Source organism: Aspergillus oryzae, chromosome 3 (genome assembly GCF_000184455.2).
Source record: "Aspergillus oryzae RIB40 DNA, chromosome 3".
NCBI lineage: Eukaryota > Fungi > Ascomycota > Eurotiomycetes > Eurotiales > Aspergillaceae > Aspergillus > Aspergillus oryzae.
The window spans coordinates 3,514,531-3,530,036 of NC_036437.1; the positions used below are offsets into that span (position 1 = coordinate 3,514,531).

Genomic DNA, 15,506 nt, shown 5'->3' on the forward strand with positions numbered 1-15,506 from the left:
TGACGAACTTGTAGTGTGTGAAAAAGACGACGACGCACACGACTAGATCGACAGTATCGGAGTAGCACATTGACTCCACTGCGTCGTAGGCTTTGGCTGACTTGAGATTGTATGTGCTAATAGCCTTGTTACCGCTTTCAAGGGAGGAGTTGCACACGGCCGTAATGGTATATTTTGAGGAGCTCTGGAGATATGGGAGGTGAGAGACCGGTGCCCAGCCGCCATCGGCGCCAACACAGATCGAGGACTTTGAGGACAACATCATTCTAGTAGTGAGATATTTCTGATGGTGGTAACTGGAGGAACCCGTTCCTTATATGCTACGTCGCTATTCAGAGTAGTTAAGAGAACAGAATTACCAATCCTCTGCGCGACATTCATATTCCAGCGAGCCATTGACAAAGTAGAGACGATTTATCTTGATAGGATAACTCCTACATAAGCCTCAATTGTATCGGTGGGCCCGTTCATCTGTGTGTGGGTCGTAGATGGAATTTAAATTACTCACAAATGGTATCCTTCTTCTACTACTAGTATAGGAGAGAAAAGGATGGAAAACTCCTATGATCAATTAAGACTTCGTTTTTCTAAGCACCTCAAATACCCTAATGAGCCGTCTAGACTGCGATTCCTCAGGCAGGGTGCTGAATGCAGAATACGCCCAATTCCCGCGATTCCGGAGCTAAATAATGAATTAGTAGTAATAATACACATTTCGAGATAGATACTGACATGCCCTGTACCAGCCGTCATGCTTCCTACTTCTGTCCATTACCCCAAGGAGCCTCTTCGAGACATAAGAAATCTGCATTATTTTTAGATCAGTAACCAATATCAAACAATATCATTGATTCCATGCCTACCTGACCTCAGATCAAGGCTCCAAGTCTACTTAAGTCTCCGATAATCTCTCACCGTCTGTTGGTGATATCTGTTCCCATCAATCCTGATCTCAGCCATTCTTCGCACGCTTCGCATTTTTTTGTCACCCCGTTCAACTAGTCCGTCCAGGAACTCACGTTGTCCATTGCATTGGATGGTCAGGTCTTTGTCCACTCATCGCGTAGATATCTGCCTATCGTATTGTCGGCTATCGTGAGATCAAGGGGCTCTGGTGTGGGAGGATGAAAGGTTGGATTCTGGCAGGTAGCTCATAGTCGAAGGAGCCCGACCCAAACGAAGCTTCCAGTGGCCAGCGGAGGGGTCTCGATCGAAATAGCTGCGTCGTCCACCAAGACTGGGTTCGCAATAACAACTGTCCACATCTTCAAAGTTTGCAAAATCAGCTGCATCTCTCTCAGAGCCCTCAGAGACGTAGAAATGTAGATTAACGATGACGTTGCCTATTAGTAAAATCATTTGCTTGGCAGCTGTACTTTCCTGCAACGCGCGAGTTGCTCCACTAAACCCTTCAATCATTTCGGCGTAGTTTTGCGCGATGTCTGTGACTTGCCCCCGAAGTTGCTCCTGGCCTCGGGCATCTTTACGGAACCATTCATTCGCTTCATCAAGTCGTTTCTCAGTCACCAAGGGATCATTTCTGTAAGGCAAAGGCCATGCTGTTGTTTTATGTACCACTGGCTCGGAGAGCCCAGGTGGAGGTCTTATGCGTTTGCTGGTCATTAGGTTTAAATATCCTGGAAAGCCTGTCGCGGGAGTTCCCTTCCATCTTTCAGTAAAATCATACCAGATAGGACTTAACCCTAACGGTTTCTCAGTCACTTCTAACTGACAATTTGCACTGAAATCTACCTTTCCCGAATTAATTGAATCTGTGGTTGCTGACTCGCCGCTTAGATTAGGAACACGTGCATACGAGCTGTCCATAGTCGTAGTTCCCTGGATGTGTGCATCGTATGCTTCCATTTGTGCAGCCGAGACGTTGTCCTGTTCCGCAGAAATTTGCTCATACACAGCACTTTTAAGCAATGTAAGCTTTTCTTCGTTAGTATAGCCTTCGTCATCTTCAAAAGGGCTATCAAGCTCAGGGTATAGGGTATCAGCACGAGGCATCTGTGGGGCATCTATATCATTCGAAAGCGGAGAGCGGGACAATTCCGACGTCTGTGACTGACACTCCATCACTGGTGTACTTGGCTTAGAGCTCGATACATGCTCATGCCCAGCACCCAGAGAGGGATCCCATGAGATAGATGAAAAATCTCTCGATCGATCTTCATGTGGCTCTGAGAGCGATGGATGTAGAGTCAAGAAGCTCTCATGAGCAACAGTATGATCATAGTGAACAGGTACCGATTCGTAAGGAGACCGGTTGCCCGGGGTGTCGAAACTGGCGCTGTAGATATTCAGGGAGGAGTCCGTCATGATATTACCCTCAGCTATGAAGTTCTGGTTGTAAAGGTTGGGTTGCGATACACCCATGAAAGACAGCCCACTGGAGATCGAATGTAAATCTGTCGACCAGGGAAGGTGCTCCGAGCTGTGATAGCCATCATCTGTCAAGAATGGGCTCTCCGATATGCAGCTATGTTGCTGTGAATGTGAGTACGGATAGGAGTAGCCGTAGGTCTGGGAATAATTAAGAGGATTCTCTTGGTAGTGAATAATGTCTGCGTTCGTCGGCCATGCCCCTTCCCCAGACTGTACTACTGGACTATAATTGTACGATTGCGAATGAAACTGGGAGGATGCCGAGGACCCTTCACTGTGCTTGTTCAAATTGCACTCACCACTATGCGCACGATGAAGGGCAGATAATCGAGAGCGAGGCTTGCTTTGGCCCGGTCCGAAGAGGGTCATGGGGGTTTGACTGTCCTTGCTACCGCTGTCTTCGGTGCTTTCTAGTTGCAAAGGCTTCCAGGACTTATTGCCTTTGTTTCGGGGGTGTGCCTTGGCGAATTTGGTCAAGCAGATGGCTTGTGACGACGGAAGATCATCAAGATTACGCAATTCATAAATGTCATCCTGGTACATAGGGGTCTGTATATTTCTGGACTTAAAGGTCTGGCTGTGAGGCCTCCCGAGGGGTCTTCTAAAGGCCATTCTCGACGCGACGTGATTATCTTCGGCAAATAGAGGAAGGACAAGACTCTTTGGGAGAGACTGTGCTTTTTCTGGGAGAGAGTCAGGCCGCGTGATCGAGAGTGGTGAGGATATGGAGAAACTATTTGAAAGGGGAGTTTGTGGAAGGAAAGATGAGAAGCGCCGGATCTTGATGTGTTTGGAGACTGGTTCAAGGGGAAAGGCGCTGTCTGTTCTGATGGGTGTGAGATGGGGTGCTGGTGTTAGTGTAGAGAGACGCGACCCAGAAGACTGGACAATTATTGGGAGTTAGAAGGCGCGCAAAGATCGCGAAGAATTGCTAGGTACTGACTAACATGTTGCGAGTCGCACTTTGACGCAGGCCTTGGCCATTCACTTGAAGATGGCGTGACGGCTCTGTTGTCGACATGATGAAACGGACTAGTGGCACTGGAGATTGGGCGACAGGCGCCCAGAGGAGCTCTTCCTGGTGCGATGTTCTCAATAGTCACTGCGGCCTTCTTCCTGCGAGACTTTTGGCCTGGTGTAGAAGTTGGGATCAGCAACAAAACAGAGGCACTAGATCAGCCTCTGCGGGGAGAAATGCCTTACGACGACGGTTTTTTCTGGTCCTCACTTCATCCGACATCTCAACCCTGAGCCATTCCAATGTATTCCACGAGATCACCAGTTTATTTGATGGATACGCATCAAACGATATATTTTAGCAAGTGTACGTGTGTCTGCGAGGCAATTTATATTGTAATGGGATGTGCTTAAGGTACAACGAATTAGTAAACAGACGTGCATCTCTCGCATTAGAGAAAAGATAAAGAAGGTACAGGTCGGCGATACTGGTGCGGATCTCCGAGAACTCATGCGGACTAGTAGTAGGAAGGAGTTAGATTCTACTGTTTCGAGAAGCAACAAATGCTAGGCATATATCCAACTATAGAAGTATTGAAACAGACCCATTTGATTACTGATTGCGTGAGCACAGCTATTTATTATATCTTTCTGATTATGTTAAGACAGCAGGAAATCACTCGGCAAATTCGATACAAGAAACAACTTCAGAAGCGCAGATACACACCTATCATTGAACGTTATTTACCATAGGCTACGCTGTGCACCGCCTGCAGGGTATCGGTTCTCTGACTCAAGGGTAGGAGAGCCCAGTTTACTTGGCTCATGACCATAAGCACCTTCACTGTGCCGGCCAATGCCGGAACCAGGCGTGTTGTAGCTGCTGCCTCCTGGTGCACCACCAGGGGAACCATAAGAGTTCGTGCCCAAACTATAACGGCCAGGGCCAGATCCATAGCCACCATAGCTGCCAGTTCCTGCCTGAGAGCCAAAATCACCGGTCCCTGCTCCATAATGACCCGTACCATGATGAGAGCCATACCCCCCAGCGTTCGTTTCATAATTGCGAACATTAGGGTGGGGGCCATACTCTCCAGCGCCAGACCCATAGTTACCCGCAGCTGGATGGGAACCAGACTCACCAGCACCAGACCGATAATTGCCTGGATTAAGCTTGCCGTAATTAGTAGTTTCAGATCCGTAGGTGCCCTGGCCAGTTTGAGATCCGTATGTATTGGTGCTGGAGCCATAGCTTCCCCGCGCCCGTCTTCGATCCATATTCGTGAGATCCGTAGTCGCCGGTATTGGACCCATATTTATTGGTGGGTCTAGATCCATAGCCAGTATCTGATTCGTATTTTCCAGTATTAGAACTTCCAGCCTGGTTACGATGCTCTCAACAAGAAGTCATTTGTCAGCAACGGTTGATATGGATTCTCACAGAAGGTGGATCTCATACCCTTGGAATCGTGGTGATGGCCGGTCACAGCATCTTTAACCTTGTGAAGGAGATGCGACATTGTGGAGTGCTGTGATGTAGAAGGTCAATTCTTGAATGGGATGTAGACTCAACTTTGTAATGTAGTGTTTGCAGTTCATGAACAGATATTTTTGAGAGCATAGACACCCGGCCATGGATATCAATTGATATATATACTTTAACAATGGGCGAGTGTACACCTTGGAGTACACTGACGCCATATAGTCAGATTGCAAAGAACGGTGATAGAGGGGTCAAAAATTGGTTCAATTTAGGACAATGACGTTGGATGTCTTCATCATGCCTTTGTTCTGTGTATGTTGAAGTTAAGAAGAAGATCGTTTATAGTACCAACCACGTCACTAGCCCCAAACGGGACCAAATAAGCTATCGCACCAGCACCAGCCACGACTCGCCGTGGCCGCCACATTTTCTCAGTCTCCCCCACCTTCGTGGAAGGTTCCACCTTTGCCTATCGCAAGGGGAAACAGACCCATAAAAACCATGAAGTGGTTTTCTAGTCCGGTTACTGTGTACTGACTACTCCGTAGTACGTACTCTTCGAATGGAAAATTATTGTCGTAGGGTTAATATGTTCGATGGTTCTAGAAAGTTGTGCTCACTCACTATATTCCAACAACCAGGGACATAACTCCGAATATCCAAGAATACGACGTGTTTTCTTTGAAATTTGAAGTGAAGTCGATGGTTTAAGTAGAAGGGAAGAAGAGTTCTTTTGGTTCCATCTTGAACCTTATTCCTCGTGGACAATAAAGAATTGATATTTGCATCTGGGGGTGAATGGACATCCATGGATGTTCTTTTTCACTACTACAGAAGACCGAAGAGTGGTCCCGTGAATGCGCGTAGGGCGACGATCGAAATGCAATCCGTTGGTGTGGGGTGGGGGCCGATGACAGCATGATCTGCGGGGGACGATTTCTTACCTTATTCAGAGAGGAACCGAAGGTCCTGAAAATCAGGTATCACCAGATATTGCAGGTAGTTGAACATTGTACGATGTTCATACTCATCGTAAGACATGGGAGAAAACAACTAAAAACAAACAAAGAATGCGGACTCCACTGCCGTCACCAGGTCGGCAAACAACCCTGGGGAATAATACCCAACAATTATAGTTGCCTGATCTCCCTGCCTGAGGCGCCACACGATCATCCCGTGACTCCGAGGCTGTGCTGCGGTTGTTGCGTGTTACGGAGACGCTCTCCAGGCGCTCGAACGGAGTCACCCTCACAAACTAAACTCTCGTTCTTTTCCCCCTTCTCCACCCCCCATTGCATCGTTCATGACTCTTCTGCAACTCCTTTTCCCCTCTCTCATATTTTGTCCCCTCCGGTGCTGACTGAATATCGCTGATTTGATTCACTTTCCTTTTGTTGTTTTCCCTCCCCTCTCGATGAGTGCCCGCTTTATCCTCCTTCGACGACCGTCCGATTGGTCATAGCTCTCAGTCAACAACAAAAAAGAGCCCTCGCACCGAACTCTGAAACTCTCCTGGAATTCTCGTGGATTTTCCCCTCCAGTCAGACACAGGTAGTCTTCTGGTTGTTATTTCTCACAAGAGCTCAACTATGCGACCGCCACGTCTGATCTTTCTTGTTTTCTGTTTCATCTTCTTTCCGATCTTCCTCACTCTCTTTTCTGTTCTTACATCATCGTCTCGTGTGACCACCCCCAGTTCGTTCGCTGGTCGAGCGACGGGACTTCATGCGCTCTTTTCCTTCAACATACCCTCGTCACTGTTCCCACCGTCTGCTATCATCAGCCTGACCGATGATAACTCGACATTCTTCCTGGCCCGGCCCGCAGCGTTTGGCCCGCTCCTTCCTGACAAGGGGCTCAGCGGTCAGCTATGGATCGGCAGCGGATTTGGAGATAGAACCACTGCCGGAGCGGAAGGCGAATTAGGGTGTTCAGATATTCCAGGGTGGGGTGAGGGCGACGGCCACAGGCAGGATATACCCGCGGCGTCGGATGCCCTGCTCGGGAAGCCTGTGCCTGGTGGAGCTGACCCGGCGACTTCGAATATCCATCGTACGGATCCTAAGCCAGACATCGACTCACAAGCCAGCCCAAATGACGGTGTGGTGACACCGTCGACGAACGATGGCACGGATGACCACCTGCACCACCCACTCCCCGAATCTAAAGTAGCGGAGTCGGGTGTCTCGGAGCAGCGCGGGGATAGCCACCAGAACAGGCAAACTGAGCATGCCGATATACAATCGTTACAAGAGAGCGCCGAGATCACTGGTAAGGTTGTCCTATTGAGTCGGGGTGGCTGCGGCTTCTTGGAGAAGGTCAAATGGGTCCAAAGGCGGGGAGGAATCGCGTTGATTGTTGGAGATGATACCCGAGGAGGCAGCCTTATCACCATGTACGCGCGAGGTGACACATCCAACGTGACAATTCCGGCTCTCTTCACCTCGTATACCACGGCGCATTTGCTCTCATCGCTTGTTCCTCCGCAGGCCCGGGGAGATTCGAGCGCAGATGATGCTCCCGGACCACGCCACACAAAGCTTTTCGGTCAGAGCACGACTGAAAACCAGGAGATAGTGCCTTCGACGACATCCGCCGCGGCTGTGTCGCCAACTTCCACACGATATGCCGCATCATCTGGCGGAAAATCGACCACGGCGACCCGCAAAGCAGGCTTCATTCAGAGTCTTGTGTCTCTGTTAGGAATAGGGAGGAACAGCGGACGCTTGCCAGAGGATAGCCAACGACCTCCCAGTAGTGGAAACATTGATTGGGTTCTAAAAGATCCCTGGGATGATATGGAGATGTCCGAGGATGGCACCGACCGTGTCCACAACCGGGCAAAAGCCGATAGCGGTGCTGGTGAACGCAGGAAATCTGATGTTTCTTCACAAGAGGACGACGGTGATGGGTTTGTGATTGGCGTTCAGGATTGGCGCGACCCAGACCTTTTAGTCCCGATCAGCAGCTCCATCCCACTCCCGAGCAGTGTCCCGGAGTCGGACGCTAGCAAAACCCAGACTACCGGGAAAGGCTCACGCCCCACAGGTGCGTCACTCAAGGGTGGTAGCATAACTCCAGGAAGCGGCGAGTATCGTACACTAGATAAGTCAAAGACTAGCAAAGCAGAGTTGCACAGTTCCAATCACAAGAGCTTGACGAGTGACACTCAAGGATACGCTAAGCAGAGCAAGGGATGGTTTGCAAGACATTTTTCTTGGACGAAGCGTGGCGAGAAGGACTCGAGTCGTCCTGTCAGGCGAGATCATATCGAAGACCGAAAGTTGCATGGTGCAGCTGCAGTCCAGGGCCTCCAAAACACTGGACAGCTCGAGCACGAGGGTTTATGGGTTACGTTGACACCGACAAGCATGTCCACTAGTCCGTTCTTCGATACACTTCTGATACTCGTCGTGAGCCCCCTGCTTACACTGACGGCGGTTTATGCTCTTTTGCTGTTGCGCTCTCGCATCCGTCGACGACGTTGGCGAGCCCCCAAATCTCTTGTTGACCGCCTTCCCGTAAGAACCTACCACACAATCAACACATCTTCGTCCTCAACATCGAGCTCGTCCCGGTCCTCTAGTCCTGGTCCGGTCTCACCAACTTCGCCCCTGCTGGGCTCTCGAAACCGGTCGGGACACCGTCGCTCGCAGGAAACAGCAGAGGCCACGGTAGACCTGAAGAGCCCCAAAATGAAGTCATCCAAGAAAGAGAAGGCTGGCTCGTCATCCGCGCTTTGGAGACGCAAATATACTGGCCGGCAGGTGGAGTGCGTTGTCTGCCTCGAAGAATACGTGGACGGACAGAGCAGGGTGATGAGCTTGCCCTGTGGGCATGAGTTCCATGCGGAGTGCATGTAAGTGGCGGTTAAACTAATTATCTTCTAGTCTGTATCGCTAACAGTAATAGTACCCCGTGGCTGACAACTCGTCGGCGAACCTGTCCCATCTGCAAAGGGGATGTCGTTCGGTCAATGTCCCAGAATAAGGCCGCTGAAACACGCGAACCTGCGGAGTCGATCGACCACACCTACCCTCATGAACTAGATTCACATCCCAACGCGTCGTCTGCTCCAGTCCCAATTACGAACAACGGTGAAGATGAAGTGTCGGACCTCGAACGCCGCGGTGGCTCAGATGCTGGTCTGCTTGAGCGGCACTCATCTTCGGCGCCCCCGCCGAACTGGAGAAACTTCGCCGCACTTAGCTTCTCGGCCCTCAGCGGCGATACTATCTGGCATCAAGGCCGGACTGATCGCGAGCGATAATCTTTTCACTTTTCCTTCTCGAATACCCCTAGCATATAGTGACGGCAAAGCATGGACCTCGGTTCCTTCAGGGACCCACCGCTTTGCGATCGGAAAATATTTCCCATTGGCGATCTTTTAGGCTGTCCACATTGGACTTGGTTGGCGTTATTACGGATACGGTGTGCAGGCGCAGTGCAGGACGAGGCAGATCATTAGCTCTACGAGGCGGCTGAAAACAGCCAACAGCCAATGATTTCATTTGTGATCCCTCTTTTCTGGACAGTTACTAGTTTCTTTCTACTTCCTAAACATGGTGAATAGCGTCTTCTGATTGTATTGCGACGGCACTCCTCTTGTGTATGAACTCTATTGATGTATGTATATTAAACTAAGTGGGCCGAGACACTCGATCTATCGGATCGGGTAATATAAATAGAGGCGCTATTGAATCCCGTGACGTCATGTGCCCGCCGCTAAGCCTCCTGAGAAGAAAATAAAAAACATTCAATCTTTCCACCTCTCGCAAGCTGGAGACATCAATCAATTATACCATGGATGACAAGGCCAAGAAGGCCCTTATTGAAGAGGCCAAGCATGCCCAAGAGGTCGCTCAAGAGGTCGCCCTATCGGGCGCCTACATCTATCCTTTCAAGGTGAGATATCCTTTCGACAGCTCCCTCACTCCACAGTTGACATATTACGATTAATACACAGAAATTCTAACCGCAGTTGAATGCAGGGCATAGTGTACTTCGCGTACCACAAGGACCTCTGGCGTCCGCTCCTCTCGCAGGTCGGACAAATCAGTAGTCTCGGTTTCAGCGTGACAGGCGCCATGTTCTTCTTCACATACGTACCACAGGTGGCTATCATGTCATTCACCAGCGGCCCCTTTGCGCCCATTTCCGCCGCTCTGCTCATTCTCACCGAAAGTTCCACGATCACAAACTTTCTTGCCCGCTCTTTCCTCCTGGAAGAGGCATTGACGGATACCTTCGACGGCACGCTCATTGCCTGCGGTCACGAATCGCTTGTGGCAGAGGGTCGACAGATCAAGCCCCAGGCGGGCAGAGATGCCATTGCCCGACTGGGCAAAATGGTGAAGCGCCCTCTGGATCGGATGAAGCCGCAGGCGTTGCTGCATTCGCTGATCCTTCTACCGTTGAATTTTATTCCGGTGGTGGGAACTGCGTTGTACGCATATGCGCAGGGGAAGAAGTTAGGGCCGGTGGCTCATACGAGGTATTTCCAGCTGAAGGGGTGGGGTGAGAAGCAGAAGGATGCATGGGTGGAAAAGAACAGGGGGGCGTATACGGGGTATGTTTGTTCATTTCCTTTTAATCATTCCATTTGAGATGGATACTTTGTTTGGATTGTTATTGACTTGCCTGACTAGGCTCGGAATGGCCTCGTTCTTTCTGGAAATGATCCCTTTCGCTTCCATCGCTTTTTCGTTCACGAACACCGTGGGCGCGGCGCTGTGGGCGGCGGATTTGGAAACAGCACGCAGGTAATATCGTTGTATATATTCTGGTTGAAACCAGTATTTGATATGCCTCTGGAAGTGTACAATAAAAGCATCGGTTTTGGGGACGACTTTTGCGTGCAATCATAACCCGCGGGTATCTAATAAGGGTTTGTATTCGGTTCAATTAACCTTTTCATTTCTTTGCGGCTCCAGATTGATAGGAGAAGAGGCGATTTTCAAAAAACACAGGAATGACGGCACAGTCAGCTCCTTTCTCCAAGTGCATCATGCTATCTAGTGCGTGTTCCTTCAAAGTCGCAGGTGTAAATGATCATTTTCATCTCGGGCACCAAATTCTTGGACTCTCTTCGTGAAACCACCATAACAAGGCCCTGTGATCCTCTTCGGACCAGGAACTTAATTTCTCAACGCTCGATATAAACACAACTGCTGAATACAGAACTCTAAACCGAAATATTCGTATGTCTGCCGCCACCTGTAGATGCACTGGCTTTGTTACTCCCGAGAAATGCCGCACAAGAAATTGGCCAGTATGCTAGTAGAAAGATTGCGCCAAGCATCTCAGATGCCATCTACATAGGGCTGATCCCGCGAAGATGCAGGAGGGATGGGCCGCTGTTTTGACTCAACAACATTGCATGCTTTGAGGATATTAGCAGGGAATGTGCTGAATTGCTTCGCAGGTGTTGTCACCTTCCACAAGAGATCCTCTACTACAAGAAAAAGTAAGAAAGAAAGGGGGTTTGATGAACCAGTGAGTGATGGAACACTTGTTGGGAGGCTCACACTAATATGATATATTAAAGGCGCTACGAGATAGGACTGAGCTACGAAAGAGTCCAGCTCAGCTGGAATTGGCAAACGATACTTCTTATTGCTATTCAGAGTGGTTGAGCTTTCCTTTGCTGATGGGTGCTGGCTCGTTGTTTGTCACCACCGTAGCGTTGCGATTCTTGTTTCTCCAGCACTGCTTGCATGATATAATTGTTGACGGGACAATTTATCCCCATTTGCATCCCCAATCTGATCAGAAACCCATTTAGGTATGCAATCTCGGTTTCAGATCCCTTGCCTACATCCTGCATCATGGATGAGCTGTGTTGCGGGAGGCGTCGAGCAAAGGCTTCAACCATTGAGGTTAACTGTTTCGCTGCAAACTCGGCTTCCAAGTCAAGGCTCGTCTGGAACGGTAGCGGAAGTGCCCTTAGTACCGCTGATATCTCCTCCAGCATAAGCTCAATCAGCCTTCGGATCCATGGCTGTTGTGAAGAATATAACATGCCGATTTTGCATTCCAACAAAGCAGTGAGTGGATTCAAGACCGCATTTATCGCCAATTTCTTCAACTGCAGATGGAGAACATCCTCAACACTCACAAGCCGGACATTCAGATTCGGGCTGTTGGACAGAGCATCAATCATGGGTCGGGCAGAACGAATGAGCCGCGGGTCTTGGTGCCACTGGCCATGGCTCAGTTCGGGAGAAGAGAGCCTGGGAGCCATGCCGAAGGGCATTTCACCCAAGCTCGTATGATGTGCAGACAACTGGCCCGTACGGGAAGTTCCATTTGTGTTGATGCCAATCATATAATGTGGCCGTTGCTCTGGATCGGGAAAGACGCTTTCGTCAACCTCCTCTAGAATGCCCATACCGTTCTGCAAGAACAAAATCGTGCTGTTTCTGGATAGCCGATGCTTGACGGTGTTCAAAACAGATCGGGTGTAGTTTGCCTTGACTGCAACAATGAGGGTGTCAATTGGAGATACGTGAGGGTCATCGTATGACGACGGTCGCCTTCTTCCCGATTGTCCAGGGAGCCTTTTCCAGTGACCATCATGGAACTCTTCCACATCAAACCCACTGCGGACATTATTGTATATCCCGTTCACTGTCAGACTGAGCTGACCTTCACAACTAAGCCGTCGGTGGAACATCAGAGTGAGGTCGGGTCGCTGTCGAAGACTAGCAAGAGCATTGGCAACTATCACACCAACACTTCCGAGCCCTATGATGTGAATACGGGGCGACATAGTGTGCACCCACTGGGTTTCTTTCGTCTGCATTGCTGGATAGGACTCGAAAATGGGAAAACTTCTAAAGGGAATATCAAGATTGCTACCAAGGTGTATGTGGTGCACGATTTAGGCAAGATCATCATGTATGCAATTCAAAGCAAACACCGGAATCCCTGGGATTAGGGCTTACGTAGCCATATTAAAAAAAGAACATGAGATGATCCAACAACGCAAGGTAGCTGGATTACGTGCTTTCATGCGCATATTAGGAGTGGTTATAGACACCCTGCAATAAGCTACAGAGCTTTTCGACCTTGCAACCAACTGATAGGAATGTATTATAAAAGACGTCATCTTATGTATATCAAACTATATTACACAATTCATTCGGATCCAGCCACGTCACAGCCAAGGGGATAATCCCTGCTGCACATAGCTGCGAGATGCAAGGAGGTCATGATTCTTGGTGTGTGCGTACTATGATCTGCGGTGCATCTCAGCAAACAAACATTAGACCCATGGTCGATCCTGTGATCCAGTCTACGCGTATGTGGTAAATGAGACAGTGGAAAATCGAGGAAGAGAGCCATATCACCGCAACTCAGGCGTATTTCTCAGCAGGTCACCCTGAATGCAAGTGATCAGGCTGTATCGACCTGAACGAGGCGGTGGAATGCACGGGTGGCCCAAAGATGACGACGACAGCTTCCATTGCAGATCCAGACTATGTAAATGGCAGTCTCGTTGTGTTTATATAGCCATATCATGACGCAGCAAAATATGAACTCGTTGTTCTAAGCAGACAATAATCATTCAAAATATCTACCTTATCATTTTCATCACCCCCGGGACATTATGAAGGTTGTCGAACTAGATACAACGGTAGCAGAACTTCACACCACCCATGGTGTTGAATGGCCGCTGGCCGTCGATCTTTACCACACCTATACACATATCGACCTGCATGACCACTTCAAGCGCGAAACGCGGTTTATCGAAGATGAGGACCCCGAGGTCTATTACCAAGGCGACGGGAACTTTTCGCGGTTCAGACAATGGGCGCTATGTTTCAAAACCATCCGCTTTCTTCCAATGGTCGGGCCGGGCCTCGTCATTCTCCATGTGCCTCAGGATTTCAGGAAGAATATCGAGCGGGCATTGAGTCAATTTCCAGAACGTCAGCACCCTATCGTTCAGTACATCGACTTAGACAGCTCGAACTTCGAAGTGGATCGTCAATCTGCTTTACAAGGTAGGAAGCTGGTATACTGGCGGCCTAAATCTTGGATGTCGAAGGAATTCTCCTTGGTGGCACCTGAAGTCTCATACGAATTGAATGACAAACGATTTCTGAGCCATCCTGGAATTCCAACACCAACCATGGAGATCATTCAACTGGCGCAGCCAAAGCAGCAAGAGTACCTGGCCCGCCGTCCCCTGCCCTTTGTGGTCAAATTCTGCCGCTGCAGCTCTGGACAAGGAACATTTATTGTGACCACAGAGGAAGCCAGGCATCAGATGCTGGATGCTGTGAGCCGATATGTCACACGAGGAGGAGAAGAGGTTCAACTTTCGGAGTTGGTCCGCTCCCAGAGACCTCACTACGGGGTGAACTTCTTCGTTGATGACAACGAAACCACAGAGCCAGAGTTCTTGGGCGCCACAGAGCAAGTCAGCACCCAGGATGGCGTTTGGGTAGGAGGAATCATTGACTATAACGAGCAAGGGGATCTAGAGAGGTCACTAAGAGACACGATGTCCGCTGTGGCGCATTCCCTTCGACAGTCTTCGTACATAGGCTGGGTTGGCATTGATGTCATCTTTGATCATCATGACCGACCGCTGGTGGTGGATTTGAATGCTCGCATGGCAGGAGGGATAGCCTTGAGTCTTTTTTCCAAGCACTTTTTGTCACTTGGTCTTCCTCTAGCTCAGGTTGACACCGTGTCATTTGCTGGCCCTGCCTCGAGGATCTACGACATTCTATCCGCAAAGATCGAGTCGGGACAAATCATTGTTACTCTTGCAATGGAGATCTCCGATGCAGACTCTATGGCCTCGGTGGTCTTCGGGGGTCAGACTCGGGATGACTTGACCACTACTCATCAGTGGATTAAGGATAGGCTGTTAACCAGTCTCAACTGATTTTAGTCGTAATGGCAGACTCGGAGTGGATGTGACAAATATACACGGAAACATCAATTAACCATAACAACAAATGATAGTTATAATAAAAGCCAGGAGAAGAATGAGCCCACAAGAGGATCCTGCACGCCTTTCCCTGGACAATCTCAACAAATCGGACCAATTCCTCTTTATGTTTCTATGCAGCTTCAGTTGATAGGAGAAGGTTTAAATTTTAATGATATTAGATATACTAGAGTAACGACAGTATGCTCAGTTCTTCTATTTATAAGTGTTTTGTACTGTGTGAGCAACAAATGTACTTATATATTTGCCACCAACCAGACATTTCTTCCTAACGATCGTCTGCCTTTATCCCAAGGTAATAATGTGCCTCGATATGGAACTCTGCACTTCTCTCCTTACCATATGTTACTTTCAATATATTTTTTTTTTATCTTTATCGCTAACCCTGTATTAGAGTCTAGAAATCGCCTTCCGTTATCCCTCGTTGTTTGATCTTTGGAGAATATCCACACAAACTGGGAGTCCTACTTTCAGGGGGGTATCCTGCCCAAGTACTGGATAATTGATTCAGTCGAGTGTAGCATGCACAGCGGCCCTTTTACCTTATTCCAAGACAAAGAAAGGCAAGCAAGAGGAAGTCCCCCTTATGTCAATGAGGGGGAAGGGGCTATATCGAGTCTACCCTAAGCCAACAAAGGATATAATCCTGCTATTTGGTTAATACACCACTCTTTGTCTAAAGGAACGTCTAAGGTCGGATTTTGCGTA

General features: G+C 49.0%; 6 protein-coding genes across 6 annotated transcripts; 3 read left to right on the top strand and 3 right to left on the bottom strand.

Annotated features, from left to right (window-relative positions):
* Positions 1-1,101: 1,101 nt before the first annotated feature.
* Positions 1,102-3,003, bottom strand: AO090026000574 (uncharacterized protein; the record flags this gene model as incomplete). Its single annotated transcript, XM_023236012.1, has 1 exon — positions 1,102-3,003. One exon carries the CDS (start codon positions 3,001-3,003, stop codon positions 1,102-1,104), a length of 1,902 nt encoding a protein of 633 aa, XP_023091081.1.
* A 1,089-nt stretch (positions 3,004-4,092) lies between these two features.
* Positions 4,093-4,868, bottom strand: AO090026000573 (uncharacterized protein; the record flags this gene model as incomplete). Its single annotated transcript, XM_023236013.1, has 2 exons — positions 4,093-4,676; positions 4,808-4,868. 2 exons carry the CDS (start codon positions 4,866-4,868, stop codon positions 4,093-4,095), a joined length of 645 nt encoding a protein of 214 aa, XP_023091080.1.
* A 1,552-nt stretch (positions 4,869-6,420) lies between these two features.
* Positions 6,421-8,694, top strand: AO090026000571 (PA and RING finger domain protein; the record flags this gene model as incomplete). The annotated part of the gene is made up of 1 exon (XM_001821951.3): positions 6,421-8,694. The coding sequence occupies one exon, from the start codon at positions 6,421-6,423 to the stop codon at positions 8,692-8,694; it is 2,274 nt and encodes a 757-aa protein (XP_001822003.3).
* A 940-nt stretch (positions 8,695-9,634) lies between these two features.
* Positions 9,635-10,597, top strand: AO090026000570 (uncharacterized protein; the record flags this gene model as incomplete). Its single annotated transcript, XM_001821950.3, has 3 exons — positions 9,635-9,736; positions 9,823-10,400; positions 10,480-10,597. The coding sequence occupies 3 exons, from the start codon at positions 9,635-9,637 to the stop codon at positions 10,595-10,597; spliced, it is 798 nt and encodes a 265-aa protein (XP_001822002.1).
* Positions 10,598-11,453: 856 nt separating this feature from the next.
* AO090026000569 (ketopantoate reductase family protein) lies at positions 11,454-12,635 on the bottom strand (the record flags this gene model as incomplete). The annotated part of the gene is made up of 1 exon (XM_001821949.3): positions 11,454-12,635. The coding sequence occupies one exon, from the start codon at positions 12,633-12,635 to the stop codon at positions 11,454-11,456; it is 1,182 nt and encodes a 393-aa protein (XP_001822001.3).
* An 807-nt stretch (positions 12,636-13,442) lies between these two features.
* AO090026000568 (uncharacterized protein) lies at positions 13,443-14,732 on the top strand (the record flags this gene model as incomplete). Its single annotated transcript, XM_001821948.3, has 1 exon — positions 13,443-14,732. The coding sequence occupies one exon, from the start codon at positions 13,443-13,445 to the stop codon at positions 14,730-14,732; it is 1,290 nt and encodes a 429-aa protein (XP_001822000.1).
* Positions 14,733-15,506: the final 774 nt, after the last annotated feature.